The following is a 15,355-nucleotide window of genomic DNA, read 5'->3' on the forward strand; positions in this document are numbered from 1 at the left end:
GTCAGAGAAGTGTTACACATGAAGTGTAATAAATGGCTAGAGCTGCAGGAATGTTTAGGATTTTAATCTGTGAGATGTAATCATTGGCTGGTAGATTTTAACCAGTTTGACACACAACTATGGTCCAATAATTTACTGTGTAATCCTGCTCTCTGGAATACTTCCACTGACTACAACTGGTTCCATCTTCAGGGACGGGAGGTCATGTGCACTTCTAAGATTAATGTTAGCAATAGCATTACCTGGCACAAGGAATCCACTTAAGCTTACATTAAATGTAAGCTTAATTTAGAAAAAAAATAGAAATATACTGGGAGATCGATGGATGGCAACTGCTGCAATGCAAGTGAGGGGGAGTTTTTAAATAAAGATTTGAGTCATTAAAAGAAGGGAAGAAAGCAAAAACATGAGCAAAATTAGTGTCACAGTGTTCTGAATCAAGCACCGTCTCTTTGGTCATACTGCAGCACAGCCGTATGGGCGGCGCTAAACCTCAATCAGCAGAAGGCAAGCAAAGGAAATGTAAAATGCAGAAAACATACAAAGAAAAGGAATGAACCTGCAAGCATTAAAGTACATGTAAACTCCATACAGCCCATGCAAAACCAGCACACTGAACACCAAGGCAACCGGAGGTTAGCGGTCACAGGGGTGGAACAGAGGCAAACCGAGACGCTGTTTCAAAGAACCCAGGCAGGAACCTATAACAACACTAGCAGTATAGAGAGAATATGGTCATCGGTAGCGGCTTAGAGATCCACAGAGAGGAAAGGAAGAAGAGCTTTGGAGAATAGAATAGTGTGTACCCTCAATCGGCTCAACGGGTTCAGCTGGAGCATCCACCAGCAGCTCCTCTCCTGCAGCTTCAGCTACCATTGGAGTAGGGTCCACTAGCTCCTCTGTACTCTCCACTGGGACAGAAACGTCAGCTTCTACTGCAGCAGGGTCCACCAGCTCCTTGGTGCTCTCCACTACCATGCCAGCCTTGCCAGCCACTTCAGCTTCTACTAGGGTAGCTTCAGTGGGAGCTTCACCAGACGCTTCAGCAAAGGCGCTCTCTGTGGTTTCTACTGGAGCATCAGTCTGGGCCTTTTCTGGAGATGCAGGCTCGATCACAACTTCCGTTGGGGTTTTTACTTGGGCCTCGGCGATGGCAGGAGATGGACCAACTTCTCTTACTTGTGGAGCCGAGTCCACTGCAGCTTCAGCTGAAACTTCTGGGCTGGTCACAGTGTATTTGGTGGCAGTGCAGATCTCAGGAGCTGGGTCCACCAACTCCTCGGAGCAAACAGCGGGTGCTTCAGGTTCTGCTGGAACTTCCCTCTGAGCTTCATTAGTGTCTTCCTTCACCTCTGAAGTGTTCTGCTGGACTTCTTCCACACTGGACTCTGATACCCCTGCTGGTGAAGTCTTGGTTTCGGCCTCCATTTCAGAGTCAGAGTCACTGTCAGAGTTGGAGTCAGAGTCGCTGGACGATGAGAATGAGGATCTGTCAGCGGCACGATCACCAGGCTCAGAGGAGGTTGAGGCGGCTGGGACTGTATCATCTGTGGCGGTGACTGGAGTGTTGTCTGGTGCATCGACCAGGGCCTCAGCCGCTGGGGGAGTTGCATCAGCAATAACCTGAGCAACATCGGACTCAGAAGCTGCGGGAGTTGCATCAGCAATATCCTGAGCAACATCTGGCTCAGTAGCTGGGAGAGCTGCGTTAATTGCAGGTTGAGTTGCATCAGCCATAACCTGAGCAACATCTCGCTCAGCAGCTGGGGGAGCCATGTGAACTGCAGGTTGAGTTGCATCAGCCATAACCTGAGCAACATCTCGCTCAGCAGCTGGTAGACTTGCGTGAACTGCAGGTGGAGTTGCATCAGCAATAACCTGAGCAACATGTGGCTCAGCAGCTGGGGGAGCTGCTGCCTCTGGCTCAGCTCTAACTGGTTCGCTGGTAGCGGCGGGAGCACTGGGCTGGGCCACAAGTTCAGTGTTTGTTAGGAACAGGCCAGGCTCTGAAAGCCGAGCTGGGAAGAGAACGATGGTCTTATAAGACAGCAGGGTCTTATCTGGAGCCTCTGCTGCTGAGGAAATGGGACGAGGGTGGTTAAATAACACTAACATCCACAGTGAAGCGGCATGTCTTCCAAACTTTCACACATTTGTTTTCCTGGAATTTTCCTAATGCAAAAAAAGAAGAATTATCTCAACACAATATGAATTTATTAAATGAAACTTATGGTAAATCTTGTTTAGATTGTACACTATATAAACCTTTTAACGCATCAGCAACATAAGCGTGACTGGAAGAAAAAGAACATTTTACACCTTAGGAAACATTTTTTGTACTGTAAATTAAAAAAGGTAACATTAATTTTAAAATCTTCACAATTATATCACAAACAATATGTACACAAAGTGTGTAACATTATGGACAAATGTGGGAAAAAAAAGTTAAAACATCATTAATAAACAATAGGCACTAGCTAGCAGATGTTGGAACCCTAACTTGGAGGTGGTCTTGGACCAAGCAGCCTTGCTGACTCAAGGTGGGCCTTCAGGAGGCCTGCGGCCCTGTGGAGGCACCCAGCAACAGCCTCAAGGAACCTGGGAATGCAGCCGGAAAGATAGCAAGAAGCCAGCGTGCTACATACACAGTAACTAGCTTTGACTTTTCTGATACAGGTTGAAAACTCGAAGAGTATTGAGTTCTGGCCACAGGTAGTATTTGTGCACAAGGTGTCAGAGTTTATATTTGATCTAAAATGACCTTTACGGAAGTTTTGATTATGTTCATGTCATGCCCATCTCCTTTTAAAAAATGTATTGAATTAAAAGTGCTATACTGTGTATTAAGATGATTATATTACATTTCAGACTTCAAGAGGTCAAAAGAATCCAATGAACTTACGCTTGCTCACAGCCTTTGTCTTTTTCGTTGGCTTTGCTGGTTCTTCGGCCTGAGTGCAGAACCAGGCAGCCGAGCGGCTTCTCAGGATACCTCGGTTCTCTAGCTGGAAACACTGCAGAAGAACACAGGCAGAGTTCTGCTGGGGACCAAACATACACACAGAACTGATTTACATATGGAATATGGAGCCAAAACAGCAGTTGCTAGCATTGCCACCTCAAAGCAAGAGAAGGCCGGGTTTAGTTCTCGGCCTAGGCGGTTCTTCTGTGTGGCGTTTGCATGTTCTCCCTGTGTCAGCGTCTGTTCCTCGGCAAACCTTGTGCACACGCGCGCACACAAGGTTTTGCGTCAAATAAAGTGTGTCGTTGACATGGTCCTAACATAAGTATGACGTCATGTCGGAGCTCAGAGTTAGCTGTGGTTAAGCGTTGAGGAACTCGATAAGCCCTGTTCTGGTGCAGTCCTGAAGAACCAAGACGTCTTGGGGTCAGTGCGAAGGAGACAGCCGAATGAAGTGAAGTACATGGCGGCTTGTGTCGGAGCAATTGTCCACTGAGCTCTCTGGAGGGGGTATTCAACCAGACTGCATGTCGAAACATTAGAAGGGGAAATCAATCAGTATTACCTTGAGGGAAGCCAGTCGCCCTAATCGCAGCAAGGAGGTCGCCATTTCGTGTTCCCAGTGTATTGGTCCGACCGGAAACTGGGACTTAAGAACAATGTTCCACAATAGGCTCGTACAAGATGAGCCAGTTCTGCGCAGAATCGATCGCCGGCGATCGGCGCGCAATGCATGCTGGTTAGATTTACGTCCGACTTGATCCCGCCTTGCTCTGACGTCATACACACGTGATCAACGATACTCTCACGAGAGCAACGCGGCCGTCGATTTCAGATGCGGGCGCTGCAGCAGCTCTCCCCGCCTGGATGGCCCAGTGCATGATGGGAAACGCCTGGCTCTTGCCACATCAGAGAGCTGATTGGCTCTTAGATCTGACAGCAAACACCACGTGTTGCAGAAAATCCTTATTTTATGTGTACGTAGTTGTAATACTTAACGCTCGATTGTTGACTATTAGTCTCAGGTTTAATATAAAAACATATTTTGTGTGTTTTATAATACAAAATCGTATTTGTATAACACACATCAAAACCAGTAGTAATGTATTTCACAGGCAGACATAAAAACAACAACGGACGCAGCAACATACACATTTCTACATGAATATATAATTATAATCACATATGAATAAATTCAAACGTGAATGAAAACTACAAGTAGACTACATATCGGAACTAACAGGAAGTGTTTTATTCCGTAACTTCCTGTTAATACTTTGAAGGCAGCTGAAAACTGTCCGACTTGACGTACACGGACCTACACGGACCCTATGGCTGCGGTTGAATAGTCCTTTTTGGTTAGGAACCTTCCTAACCAAAGAACCTTCCTCCTAACTTAGCTCCTTTAGCTTAGGAACCACTGGACCTTCCTTAAGAAAAGGAAAGGAGATAATTGACACCCACAATCCCTTGCGGCGGCAACATTTAAAGTGACGTTTCATTCGGCCGCTCACGAGAACAAACGATCATGACCGACAAACGCAGATCATGTAAATAATAAGTAGCGTAACTTGTAAATACTTTCAATATTCCGTTAAACCGGCTGGAAAACTATGAACGTTACGTTGCTGTTGTTAAACACGGCTGTAAAGTGATGAAACAGCTCAGCCCTCATTCTTTTTTTTTTTTACTTTCCTTACAGAAGCATTAATGAAAGAGTTAAACTGGTCGAGCTCTTCAGCCTGACTTATGTTTATGATTATCATCTTTTTAATCAACTATTTTGTTACATTACAATAAAGCACTATCAAGGTGTGTTTCATAAACTGTTGTCTGCATATTTTTATGATCAGATTATAATCTGCATATAAACCATAACAACATAAATGGATATGAGACACACATATGACACACATCATTAGTGGGATAAAGTATTTAATTCAGCAGGTTTGAAACTGAAAAGACAGTTTAGTAGCTTTGTACTCTGTCTTAAATCCCTTGGTTTCACTTTCATATTCCTTCGTTAATTTCAATTCCAACCTTGTTAATAAAGTAATATACAAACCGGGTTGTTTATATTAATAAAGTAATATATGAACCGTGTTGTTTAATCGTCTGCATGATGCAACACTGTAAGAACACAGATGAAGTATTTCAGGTGCTTTATTGTGGTCCGAGATGGACTACAACGTTGTAGTTTCACCGCTGCAGACAGACTGATGTCACTAACATCGCCCGCCGTCGCGTCATAACTACCTCGCTTGGTAAAAGTGGAGTTGGATTCTCTAAACACCGCAGTTCTCTTTCTCCAACTCCTCATGAATTCTCCTTACCATCTTTCCTTGACCCCGTGACGTTTCCACAGAGGTTAAGGATAACAATAACATGTTCTATTGTTTCCTTTTGCCCACAGGAGTCACATGTTGCCTGTATCATGTTTTCCTACTTGTTAGGCCCAGTGAGCCCAAATCTAAGTCTTGATGTGAGGGTTTCTTCTCTCGTGGTCCTTCTCTTTTTACCCTCTTTCTTCTGAACTTGGTCAAACCATTGTCCTTTTCGTTCTTCTGCTTTCCTCTACCTCTTTTTATTAATGCTTTTGGTTTCTGATTTACTGAAGTTTACGTCTACATTTGTGCTGCTATTCTTTGCAGCTTCTTTTGGACCTTTACCTGCCATTTAATTTCCTTTGACACCAACATGTTCTGGAACCCAGAGGAACACCACTGTCAGACCCATTATTTGAATTCTGTATAATGTTTCTTGTATTTCAATGAGGATGTCTGGTCTACTGCCTGAATGACTGTTCTGCAAGATGGTATGATTAGTCTGAAAAAATGATTGCCCTTCTGTGAACACTGATAATCCCTCAGTGATCACTTGACCTATGTAACATTAAATTCTGGGACAATAAATGCTACTCCCTTTGAAGAGAACAACTTGTGTGGGCTTCAGCTGATTGGGGCCTGGGATCTTTTGGAAAATGTTCATAGGCAGTACATTGGCTTCCACCCCAGTGTCCAGTTTAAACTTAACAGCAACGTCTCTGATATTGGTTGAGGCGTACCATGCTCTGTCAGCTTGTTGAGCTGTGTGGCCTAATTCAGCACAGGACACAGTGCCTATGAAAATAGACTCGACTTCTCTTTCTAACTGATTGACCCTTTTCACAGAGTCTAGCCTGTCTTTCAATGAAATGCACACTTTGGCAAAGTGATTTTGCTTGTTGCATTTGTGGCATACAACTCCAAAAGCTGGACACTGTCGTGGCTTGTGTGTCCCACAACATTTTCTACATGCATTGGCACTTGCATTGAATGTTTGTGCTCTATCTGGTGGCCTTTGCTTTCTCATTTTGCTAAATTTATATTTCTCTGAGCCAACTGCCACCTTGCTTAGTGTCTGCACTGATGCTTCTGTTTGCATTGTTCCCATGATACGCATTTGAGACTTAGCAGCTTCTGCAGCTCTGTAAATATCAATAACTTTATCTAGAGTTAAGCCTGTTTTTCTTAGTAGTCTCTCTTTCATGCGAGCATTTGGCACACTAAATACCAAAACTGATGGCGTTCAAAGACAATATTTTTCTCAGGCGTGCAGTACGACCTGAATGCGTCCATAATCTCGTCCAGCGTCGGTTCGTCGAAGCCGGCTGTTTCAACGTTGAGGGTGTTGTACACCTCAAGTGTGTCCTCTCCGACGGTGTGCAACATGATAGCAATTTTCACCGGTTCATCCTTCTCGTCCGCACCTGTAGCCGTCATACAGAGCCTAAAACGCTGCTCCCAGCGTCGCCAATTTTCGCTTAAATTGCCGGTGAGCACGAGCGGTTCGGGGGGCTTGAACTGGTCCATGCTTAGCTGTTAGCTTTCTCCGAGATTCAACAGGCACGAACTGCTAGCTACTTACTTAGTCATTATAACGCGGGTAAAACTTTCCTTTTCTCAACCACAGGGTTACAGCTTAGTGCAGCATTCGCTCGTGGATGAAGAAAAATCCCTTTCTGACACGATGTTGTACTTTTTGTAAGGAATAAAAGTACTCGTAGGCTGATTTGTGTTGATCACCTTGCATGTAACCTTGCATGTTTAATAACCACGGCGCCAAGACACAGATATCTCGATCACACATCACTCATAAGGTTGCCAGGTACAAACGTAATCCCTGATTAACAGACCATTTCTACAATATACTACAATTCCAGCCAGTGCCTTGGTGACACATTTCCTGTAGTATTCTCTTCCCAGTGAGAACATATGGCGCTAGGAAGCCAACAGGGTCATATATGGAAGCAACAGTAGACAATATGCCTCTTAGTCAGTGTGTTTCCATGATGGTATCAATTCAAATTTTGCTTTAGTCGGACGATGCTATCTTTTAGGGCAACTGCCCTAATATACATGGCAGTGAATAAATCAAATCATTGGCCGAAAGTATGTCATATCCGATACGATAGGTGGCGCTGTTTTCATTACAACTAGTGGCAATACAGCCATCTCCACTTGACCTCTTCACTCTTCATAATGGAGAGAACCCCGCTAACTTTGGTGGTTGTTGGGGAGCTAGCGGAAAGAAAACAGGGAACTAGCAGCAGCGCTAGCTGGCTACAGTAGGGAGCTAGCGGAGACGCCCACTGAAGGTAGTATCGGCTTGTAACCCGACTTTTACGCTTGGCTCCCGGCAGTAACAACTTATCGTCTCTTTCGACTTCCGGGTCACGACCTGGGAGGAAGGGAGGAAGGCAGCGGGATCTCAAGCATGCGCAAAGTCACAAAATCCAGTTCCTAATCCAATTCACCGTTTACATGCCGCAATGTCCGAATTATCAACCGAGTCAGATTGAGTTATCCAGGGGTGTTAATCGGATCGTAGTCGGACCGCAATTATTCGAACAAAGGTGTTTACATGAAACGGATGATTCTATTTCAGTCCGATTAAGCCAGTATTCCAGTGCATGTAAACCACTTTGGTTGTTCTTTCAAGGTGTTGTTGAACCGGAAGCTATCTACCTTTATGCTCCAGTGTATCCCTAATGCTCGCTCAAGTGGCATATCCTTGAAGGTCAGATCTTTGGTCTTAGCCTCTATTGCACACTCTGATGAGGGGATGCTCTGTCGAACAGCATGGTTGTTTGATACAAATTTGTGAAGACGGAGACCCCCTTCGGCACATAACTCTTGCCTCATGAGCCAACTGAATGGCCCTTTCTACAGTATCTGTACTTGTGACTCCATCATCCACATAAAAGTGTCTTGCAACAAACTAGTATCCTATTGGATGTGATTGACTGTTTTCTTTAGCTAAGTATTTAGCCTATAGTTTGCACAGCGAGGGGATGACACTGCACCGAAAAGATTAACCTTTATTCGATGTTCCTGAGGTTGTGTGCTTGTATCTCTGTCTTTCCACCACAGGAAGCGCACTAGTCACGGTCATCCTCCTGTACATGGAACTGATGAAATATCAAACATGAGTGCAAGCAGATCCTGTCTGAACCGTATGAGGACAAATGTTAGATTGTTCATCATATCTGGCGCTGGTAGAAGGTGTTCAGTTAGGTTTGTGTTATTGTACCTTGCAAAACAGTCGAACACAACACACAGTTTTTTAGGCTTTTTCAGGTGGTAGATGCTATGACGGGGAATGTACCATTGTTCCACGGTAGTTCCAACTTTGTTTACTTCTTCTTGTTTACACCTCTCTCCATGACTTCTTTTATGTATGCTGTGTAGTCTTTCTTATATTTCTCGTCTCTATAGAACCTCCATCATAAATGATTGAGCCTGATTTCAGCAAGTTTTTTGTTATCAGATAGGTGTGGTCGGTGCTTGAAGGGCAGGGGCATCTCATAATGATCCTATTTGTTTTCCCGTATGCCTTCTTTGAGTTTGTCTAGAAAAACGAGATCCTCTTGTGAGACAGTCCTTTCATCTCCTTTGGTGTCCTTGAAGTCTGATTCCATGGCGCTCATCATATCCATCGGTGTGATGATAGGGAGTTCCTTTATAGCAGAGGCGGTCCGTGCTGTTGGCCAGGAGACCAGCTGTGATCGCGACAAAAAAAAAGTGTCACACCGACACACTCATACAGTCCGCTCCGCCACACGGCTCCACCACATGCATATGGGGCGAGGTGACTGACCCGCGGACCTGCGAGGTGCACCGGCAGCAACCTCTCTCCGTGCCATTGAGCGGCCCCGGGTAGAAGCACCAGCAGCCCCAGGTGCAGCAGTAACAATGGCACTGTGGTTAGTTTATGATTAAATAAGACTGCTAATGTTAATAAAAAAAAACCAGTAACATAATCAGCATTTCACTCACCAGACGCACATAAACCTCCGAGAGGCAGGGGTCATCAGTAAATCCTGAGTGTCACACCCACACGATTCACAGGTATGTAGTCCTTTGTGTTTCAAAAGGGAAGGTTGATGTGAACACATGAGTTGTACCCTCTTACACAGAGTCCAGACACTCTTTCACTCTTCACAGTGATGTTCACTCCCAGCATAGTGGTGAGTTTTAGTTTCACAGAGTAGGAGTCTGCTTGAAATTCATTGCTTACCTCCTTGATAATGAAGGTACTGTCAATTTGAGTGTCTAGTAATGCGTCCACCAAGTGGCAGAACTCTCATAAACTATACTAATACTGTTATTTACAACTCCAACATATTATTTCCAAAGAAGTGAAAGGCCACTCAATGGATCTCCCCTGATTCTGTGCAGATGCTAATTTCCACCCCTGTTTTATACAATAACCATAATGGACCTTCTTCGCGTTCACAATCCGTTGGAATTATGTTGATTGTGTGAATATGCAAGGAGTTACAGTCAAATTAGCTTTGCACACAGTTTGCATGTTACTTTCTGTTGCCGGCGACAAGCTCCGTAATAAAAGGGTTAAATTGGCTAATTCTTGACAAACCGACCACAGATTTGCTGCTTAAACAACTAACTTCTCACCTGAAAACATCCTAAAATGACATTGTGTGACTCAACAACAGTAGTATTCAGAGAATGTCAACTTTCAGTTGTTAGTTTTCTCATCAAGTACAGGGAAGATTGCATATTGAGAAACGGCCACTGTAGACATTTCAACGCTGATTGGCCAAGACTCGACACGTCACATCAAAGATGTTATATTGTGAAGATCACAACATCATTTTTTCGCCGTGTCTCACAGTTCTATCTTAGAAACACTGGCGCGGTCGTGCGGCTCCAAAAAGGAGAACAAATAGCGTCCGGCTTGACGCCGGACAGGGCATTGAAAATCCAGACTGTCTGGGCTAAATCTGGACGTCTGGTCACCCTACACGCTCTCTTCTCCATGAAGGAATGTTTGGTTCTAAAATGACTGAATGAATGTTTGTAATATAGTAAATACATGAAATACCGCCACCTACTGGTATAAAGGCAGACCCTTTACTCTGGTCTCATACAGGCTCTGCTCTTAGTTAGCAACAGTAGAGACTACAAGCAGTTTAATATGCATATAGGTCCGTGTACGTTTTGTTCGTTTGTTTTATCGTTCACTCCAAAATACGGAAAAACGGCCGTTTCTTCGTTTTCCGTTTCAAACCAAAAATGGGAAAACGGAAAACTACTTCCGTTTTCTCGTTTTTGGCGTCTGAAACCAAAAACGAGAAAAGAGAGACGATTATTTTCATGTCAAAATAAAAGCCAGTAATATGTATTATTATTTACGGTCTTTTAATTCTCATTTACAGTCTTATATGATGCAAACACATCGCAGAGTAACGTTAGAAGAAGATTAATTATTAAATATGAATAAATACACCCGGTTAAGTTAGCAACAGTAGAGACCACAGGCAGTTTAATATGCATGTATATAAATATGTACACAGCAAGAATCAACTGTTCAATTAATCGCTGCATTTTTTTTAATGCAACACAGTTCGTAATATAGTTTAATCAAGTAATTTGTGTGTGTAAAGTTGATCATATTATTTTTTTTATCGTATTGTGCTGTTTCTTGAGTGAACACATAGCAGAGTCTGTATGAGACCTGAGTAAAGGTCTATCGTTCTACCAGTAGGTGGCGCTATTTCATGTATTTACTTGTTATATGCGATCTTCTCTGTAGCTACTTGATGAGAAAACTCAACTGAAAGTTGTTCTCTGAATACTACTGTTGTTGAGTCACACAGTGTCATTTTAGGACTTTTTCAGGCGGAAAGTTAATTGTTTAAGCAGCAAATCTGTGGTCGGTTTGTCAAGAATCAGCCAATTTAACCTTTTTAATACGGAGCTTGTCGCCAGCGACATAAAGTCAAACGCAAACTGGACGCAAAGCTAATTTGACCGTAACTCCTTATTTACTTACGCCATCGACGTAAATCCAACTGATTCTGAACGCTAAGAATGTCCATTACGGTAATGGTGAAAAAAAACAGCAGCAAACATGTCTGTGGGGGAGGGGTGGAAGTGAGCAGCTGTAGAGAATCAGAGGAGACACTTTGACTGGCGTTTCACTTCTTTGGAAATAATATGTTGGCATTGTAAATAATAGTATTATAGTTTATGAGAGTTCTACCACTTGCTGGCCCACCTAAACCCCTTAATAAAGGCCACTTTCATGTCCCCACAAACACACAGAAAGACAGTTGAAATGGACAGAAAGAAAGTCATTCTGGGAGGAATCAGTGTGCCTTTCTGGATGTGTGAGGAGTACAATAATGGGTCCTGTCTTCAGCTGGATGAAAACTGCTTCACGGAGATAAACAAATCTTAAAACGTTTGGACATGAACACATATGAAAGCCTATATAACATGGACACTCAATGTTTTGGGGAAACAAAACTGTTTGAGAAGATGTAAAATAGGTTAAATTTCATTCCGGTAATCTCAAAAGCTTCGCTCATGTTCATTTTCAATTGTTTAGAAGAGAAATATTTTGGAAAGTCAACTACGTTTATTCTTATTAAACACGCATATAATTTACCTACCTGGTTGATTAATTTATTACAAGTAAAAATCCTGCATTGAATGGTACAGAAGAGGTCAAAGGGCCAAGGTGAGAAGATATATAGTGTTGGTCAAAGGCTTTGGTCCAAATGCCATTGAGATACAACAAGTTTGACAAAATCTTACAAGAGCACAAACGAGATGAATTGTCTCTCTGTACTTCTACCATGTTACCTGTCTTGTGACCCCTCAGAGTGACCTCTGGAGCTGTAGGGATGCAGACCATCATGCTGTTACTGTTACTGTCATCACCAACATATAACCTGATCTGTTTTGACTCTGCTGTCAGTGTCTCAGCACCTCTGACTAAATCACATCATCTTAACGTAGCACTTTGGTCTCCAGAAGGATTCAGCTATGTGTTGTGTGTGAACACTGTTTGAAGAGTTGACTATATGACTTATGTTATCAAACTGAAACATGGAGAGCACAGCTACTCTCACACTTCTAAGATGTCTCACATAGTTTATAGTAGTCAAATGATTCTTAGACGTTGTTGCCTGTTTTCAGCCGTATGTCTATATTTCTGCATGTACATTTAGATAAGTCATATTCATTGAATGTGTACACACCTAAAGCTGATTCTGATTATATAAATAATAATATATTAATTAAGGTAGTTTGCTGTTCCTGTGAAACTGAGCAACAAGGCCGTTGGGTTCCCCAGGTTACATGTCGGTTACTAAAACATTTACATCAGCCGGTTATATGACCTTGTTTAGCTCAGAGCAGCAGGTCATGACCGCAGAGCCACAGGTCATGACTTTGTTTAGCTGAGAACAGCAGGTCACAACCTCAGAGCAGGTCCTCACATTTTTATCTGAACCAATGACATCTGCACACTTCTAGATCAGCAAAGAAAGACAATCTTTGATATTTTTCTAATTCTGTATGTCAAACACAAGTTAAATACAGTACTCCCCTAAAAGCTGAAAAACCTTCAGAATTAGTGGTGGCTTTACGATTACATTCCTGTATTTGACTTGTATTGCTGTATCTCAATTCTTCTGATTCTTCTGTCCAGTGTTATTGGATGGGAAATTCGTTTTTATGAGACAGTGCCATGCTGGTTGGTCCAAAATGCAAAAGAGGTAATCTGTTGCATTGGTTCCCAACCCAAGTCCAGCCTGATGGTCTGCATCCCTACAGCTGTTAATTTCAACTGTCCTGTGTATTTGTGGGGACATGAAAGTGGCCTTTATTAAGGGGTTTAGGTGGGCCAGCAAGTGGCAGAACTCTCATAAACTATAACACCATTATTTACAATGCCATCATATTATTTCCAAAGAAGTGAAATGCCAGTCAAAGTGTCTCCCCTGATTCTCTACAGCTGCTCACTTCCACCCCTCCCCCACAGACAAGTTTGCCGCTGTTTTTTTTGTTTTTTTCACCATTACCGTAATAGACCTTCTTAGCATTCAGAATCAGTTGGATTTACGTCGATGGCGTAAGTAAATAAGGAGTTACGGTCAAATTAGCTTTGCATCCACCTACTGGTAGAACGGTAGACCTTTACTCAGGTCTCATACAGACTCTGCTCTGTGTTCACTCAAGAAACAGCACAATACGATAAAAAAAATAATATGATCAACTTTAAACACACAAATTACTTGATTAAACTATATTACGAACTGTGTTGCATTAAAAAAATGCAGCGATTAATTGAACAGTTGATTCTTGCTGTGTACATATATACCTGCATATTAAACTGCCTGTAGTCTCTACTGTTGCTAACTTAACCAGGTTTATTTATTCATATTTAATAATTAATCTTCTTCTAACATTACTCTGCGATGTGTTTGCATCATATAAGAATGTAAATGAGAATTAAAAGACCGTAAATGATAATACATATTACTGGCTTTTATTTTGACATGAAAATAATCGTCTCTCTTTTCTCGTTTTTGGTTTCAGACGCCAAAAACGAGAAAACGGAAGTAGTTTTCCGTTTTCCCCGTTTTTGGTTTGAAACGGAAAACGAAGAAACGGCCGTTTTTCCGTATTTTGGAGTGAACGATAAAACAAACGAACAAAACGTACACGGACCGTTTTGTTCGTTTGTTTTTCCGTTCATTCGAGAATACGGAAATACGGAAAAACGGCCGTTTCTTCGTTTTCCGTTTCAAACCAAAAACGGGAAAACGGAAAACTACTTCCGTTTTCTCGTTTTTGGCGTCTGAAACCAAAAACGAGAAAAGAGAGACGATTATTTTCATGTCAAAATAAAAGCCAGTAATATGTATTATTATTTACGGTCTTTTAATTCTCATTTACAGTCTTATATGATGCAAACACATCGCAGAGTAACGTTAGAAGAAGATTAATTATTAAATATGAATAAATACACCCGGTTAAGTTAGCAACAGTAGAGACTACAGGCAGTTTAATATGCATGTATATAAATATGTACACAGCAAGAATCAACTGTTCAATTAATCGCTGCATTTTTTTTAATGCAACACAGTTCGTAATATAGTTTAATCAAGTAATTTGTGTGTGTAAAGTTGATCATATTATTTTTTTTATCGTATTGTGCTGTTTCTTGAGTGAACACAGAGCAGAGCCTGTATGAGACCACAGTAAAGGTCTACCGTTCTACCAGTAGGTGGCGCTATTTCATGTATTTACTTGTTATATGCGATCTTCCCTGTACTTGATGAGAAAACTCTCTGAATACTACTGTTGTTGAGTCACACAATGTCATTTTAGGACTTTTTCAGGCGGGAAGTTAGTTGTTTAAGCAGCAAATCTGTAGTCGGTTTGTCAAGAATCAGCCGATTTAACCTTTTTAGTACGGAGCTTGTCGCCGGCGACAGAAAATAAAATGCAAAGTGGATGCAAAGCTAATGTGACCGTAACTCCTCATATACTTACGCCATCAACGTAAATCAAAATGATTCTGAATGCTAAGAATGTCCATTACGGTAAAGGTAAGAAGAAAAAAAACAGCGGCAAATGTGTCTGTGGGTGTGGAAGTGAGCAGCTGCAGAGAATCAACGGAGACACTTTGACTGGCATTTCACTTCTTTGGAAATAATATGATGGTATTGTAAACTAGAAATTGCATTTCCTGCTGAAAATGCGTTGGAATGCAAAAAAGCTGAAGCATAAAGCTGAAATATTTGAAAGAAATTGCTGAATATAGCTGAACATAGTGAAATATAGTTGAATAAAACTTATAAAAGCTAAAAAAAAAGAAAAGAAAAAAGGTAAATATATTTGAAAATAACAAAACAGCTGAATATATATGAAAATAGTGGAATATGTATGAACATATATAGAAAACTACCTCATGAAAAGTGTTGAAGCCCAAAAGCATTTAACTGAACTGCTGAAAATCCTTGTTGTTTAAATGTATAATTGGAAAAGTTGAAAGGAAAACTGCATCATCTAAATACTGCAAGAGATGAATTAC

The 15,355-nt window shown here is 41.9% G+C and overlaps 2 protein-coding genes across 3 annotated transcripts in view; both read right to left on the bottom strand.

Annotated features, from left to right (window-relative positions):
- Positions 1–2,289, bottom strand: part of LOC137782512 (calphotin-like) — a 3,011-nt gene extending 722 nt beyond the window's left edge. Inside the window, exon 1 of the mRNA XM_068571827.1 lies at positions 1–2,289. This exon is cut by the window's left edge and continues 722 nt beyond it. Coding sequence (XP_068427928.1) covers positions 736–2,115 — 1,380 coding nt within the window. The 5' untranslated portion in view covers positions 2,116–2,289 and the 3' untranslated portion in view covers positions 1–735.
- Positions 1–3,749, bottom strand: part of LOC137782513 (NADH dehydrogenase [ubiquinone] flavoprotein 3, mitochondrial-like) — a 4,751-nt gene extending 1,002 nt beyond the window's left edge. Inside the window, exons 1-2 of one of the 2 annotated variants that reach the window (XM_068571828.1) lie at positions 3,528–3,749; positions 2,903–3,038 (exon numbers count right to left, since the gene is read on the bottom strand). In XM_068571828.1, coding sequence (XP_068427929.1) covers positions 2,903–3,038; positions 3,528–3,572 — 181 coding nt within the window. In that variant the 5' untranslated portion in view covers positions 3,573–3,749. The remainder of the gene's footprint in view (positions 1–2,902; positions 3,039–3,527) is intronic. The other variant, XM_068571829.1, reaches the window with a different exon arrangement.
- Positions 3,750–15,355: the final 11,606 nt, after the last annotated feature.

Source organism: Clinocottus analis, unplaced genomic scaffold, assembly GCF_023055335.1.
Source record: "Clinocottus analis isolate CAN_PGR_092001 unplaced genomic scaffold, fCliAna1.0.p SCAF_12, whole genome shotgun sequence".
NCBI classification, from domain to species: Eukaryota; Metazoa; Chordata; class Actinopteri; order Perciformes; family Cottidae; genus Clinocottus; species Clinocottus analis.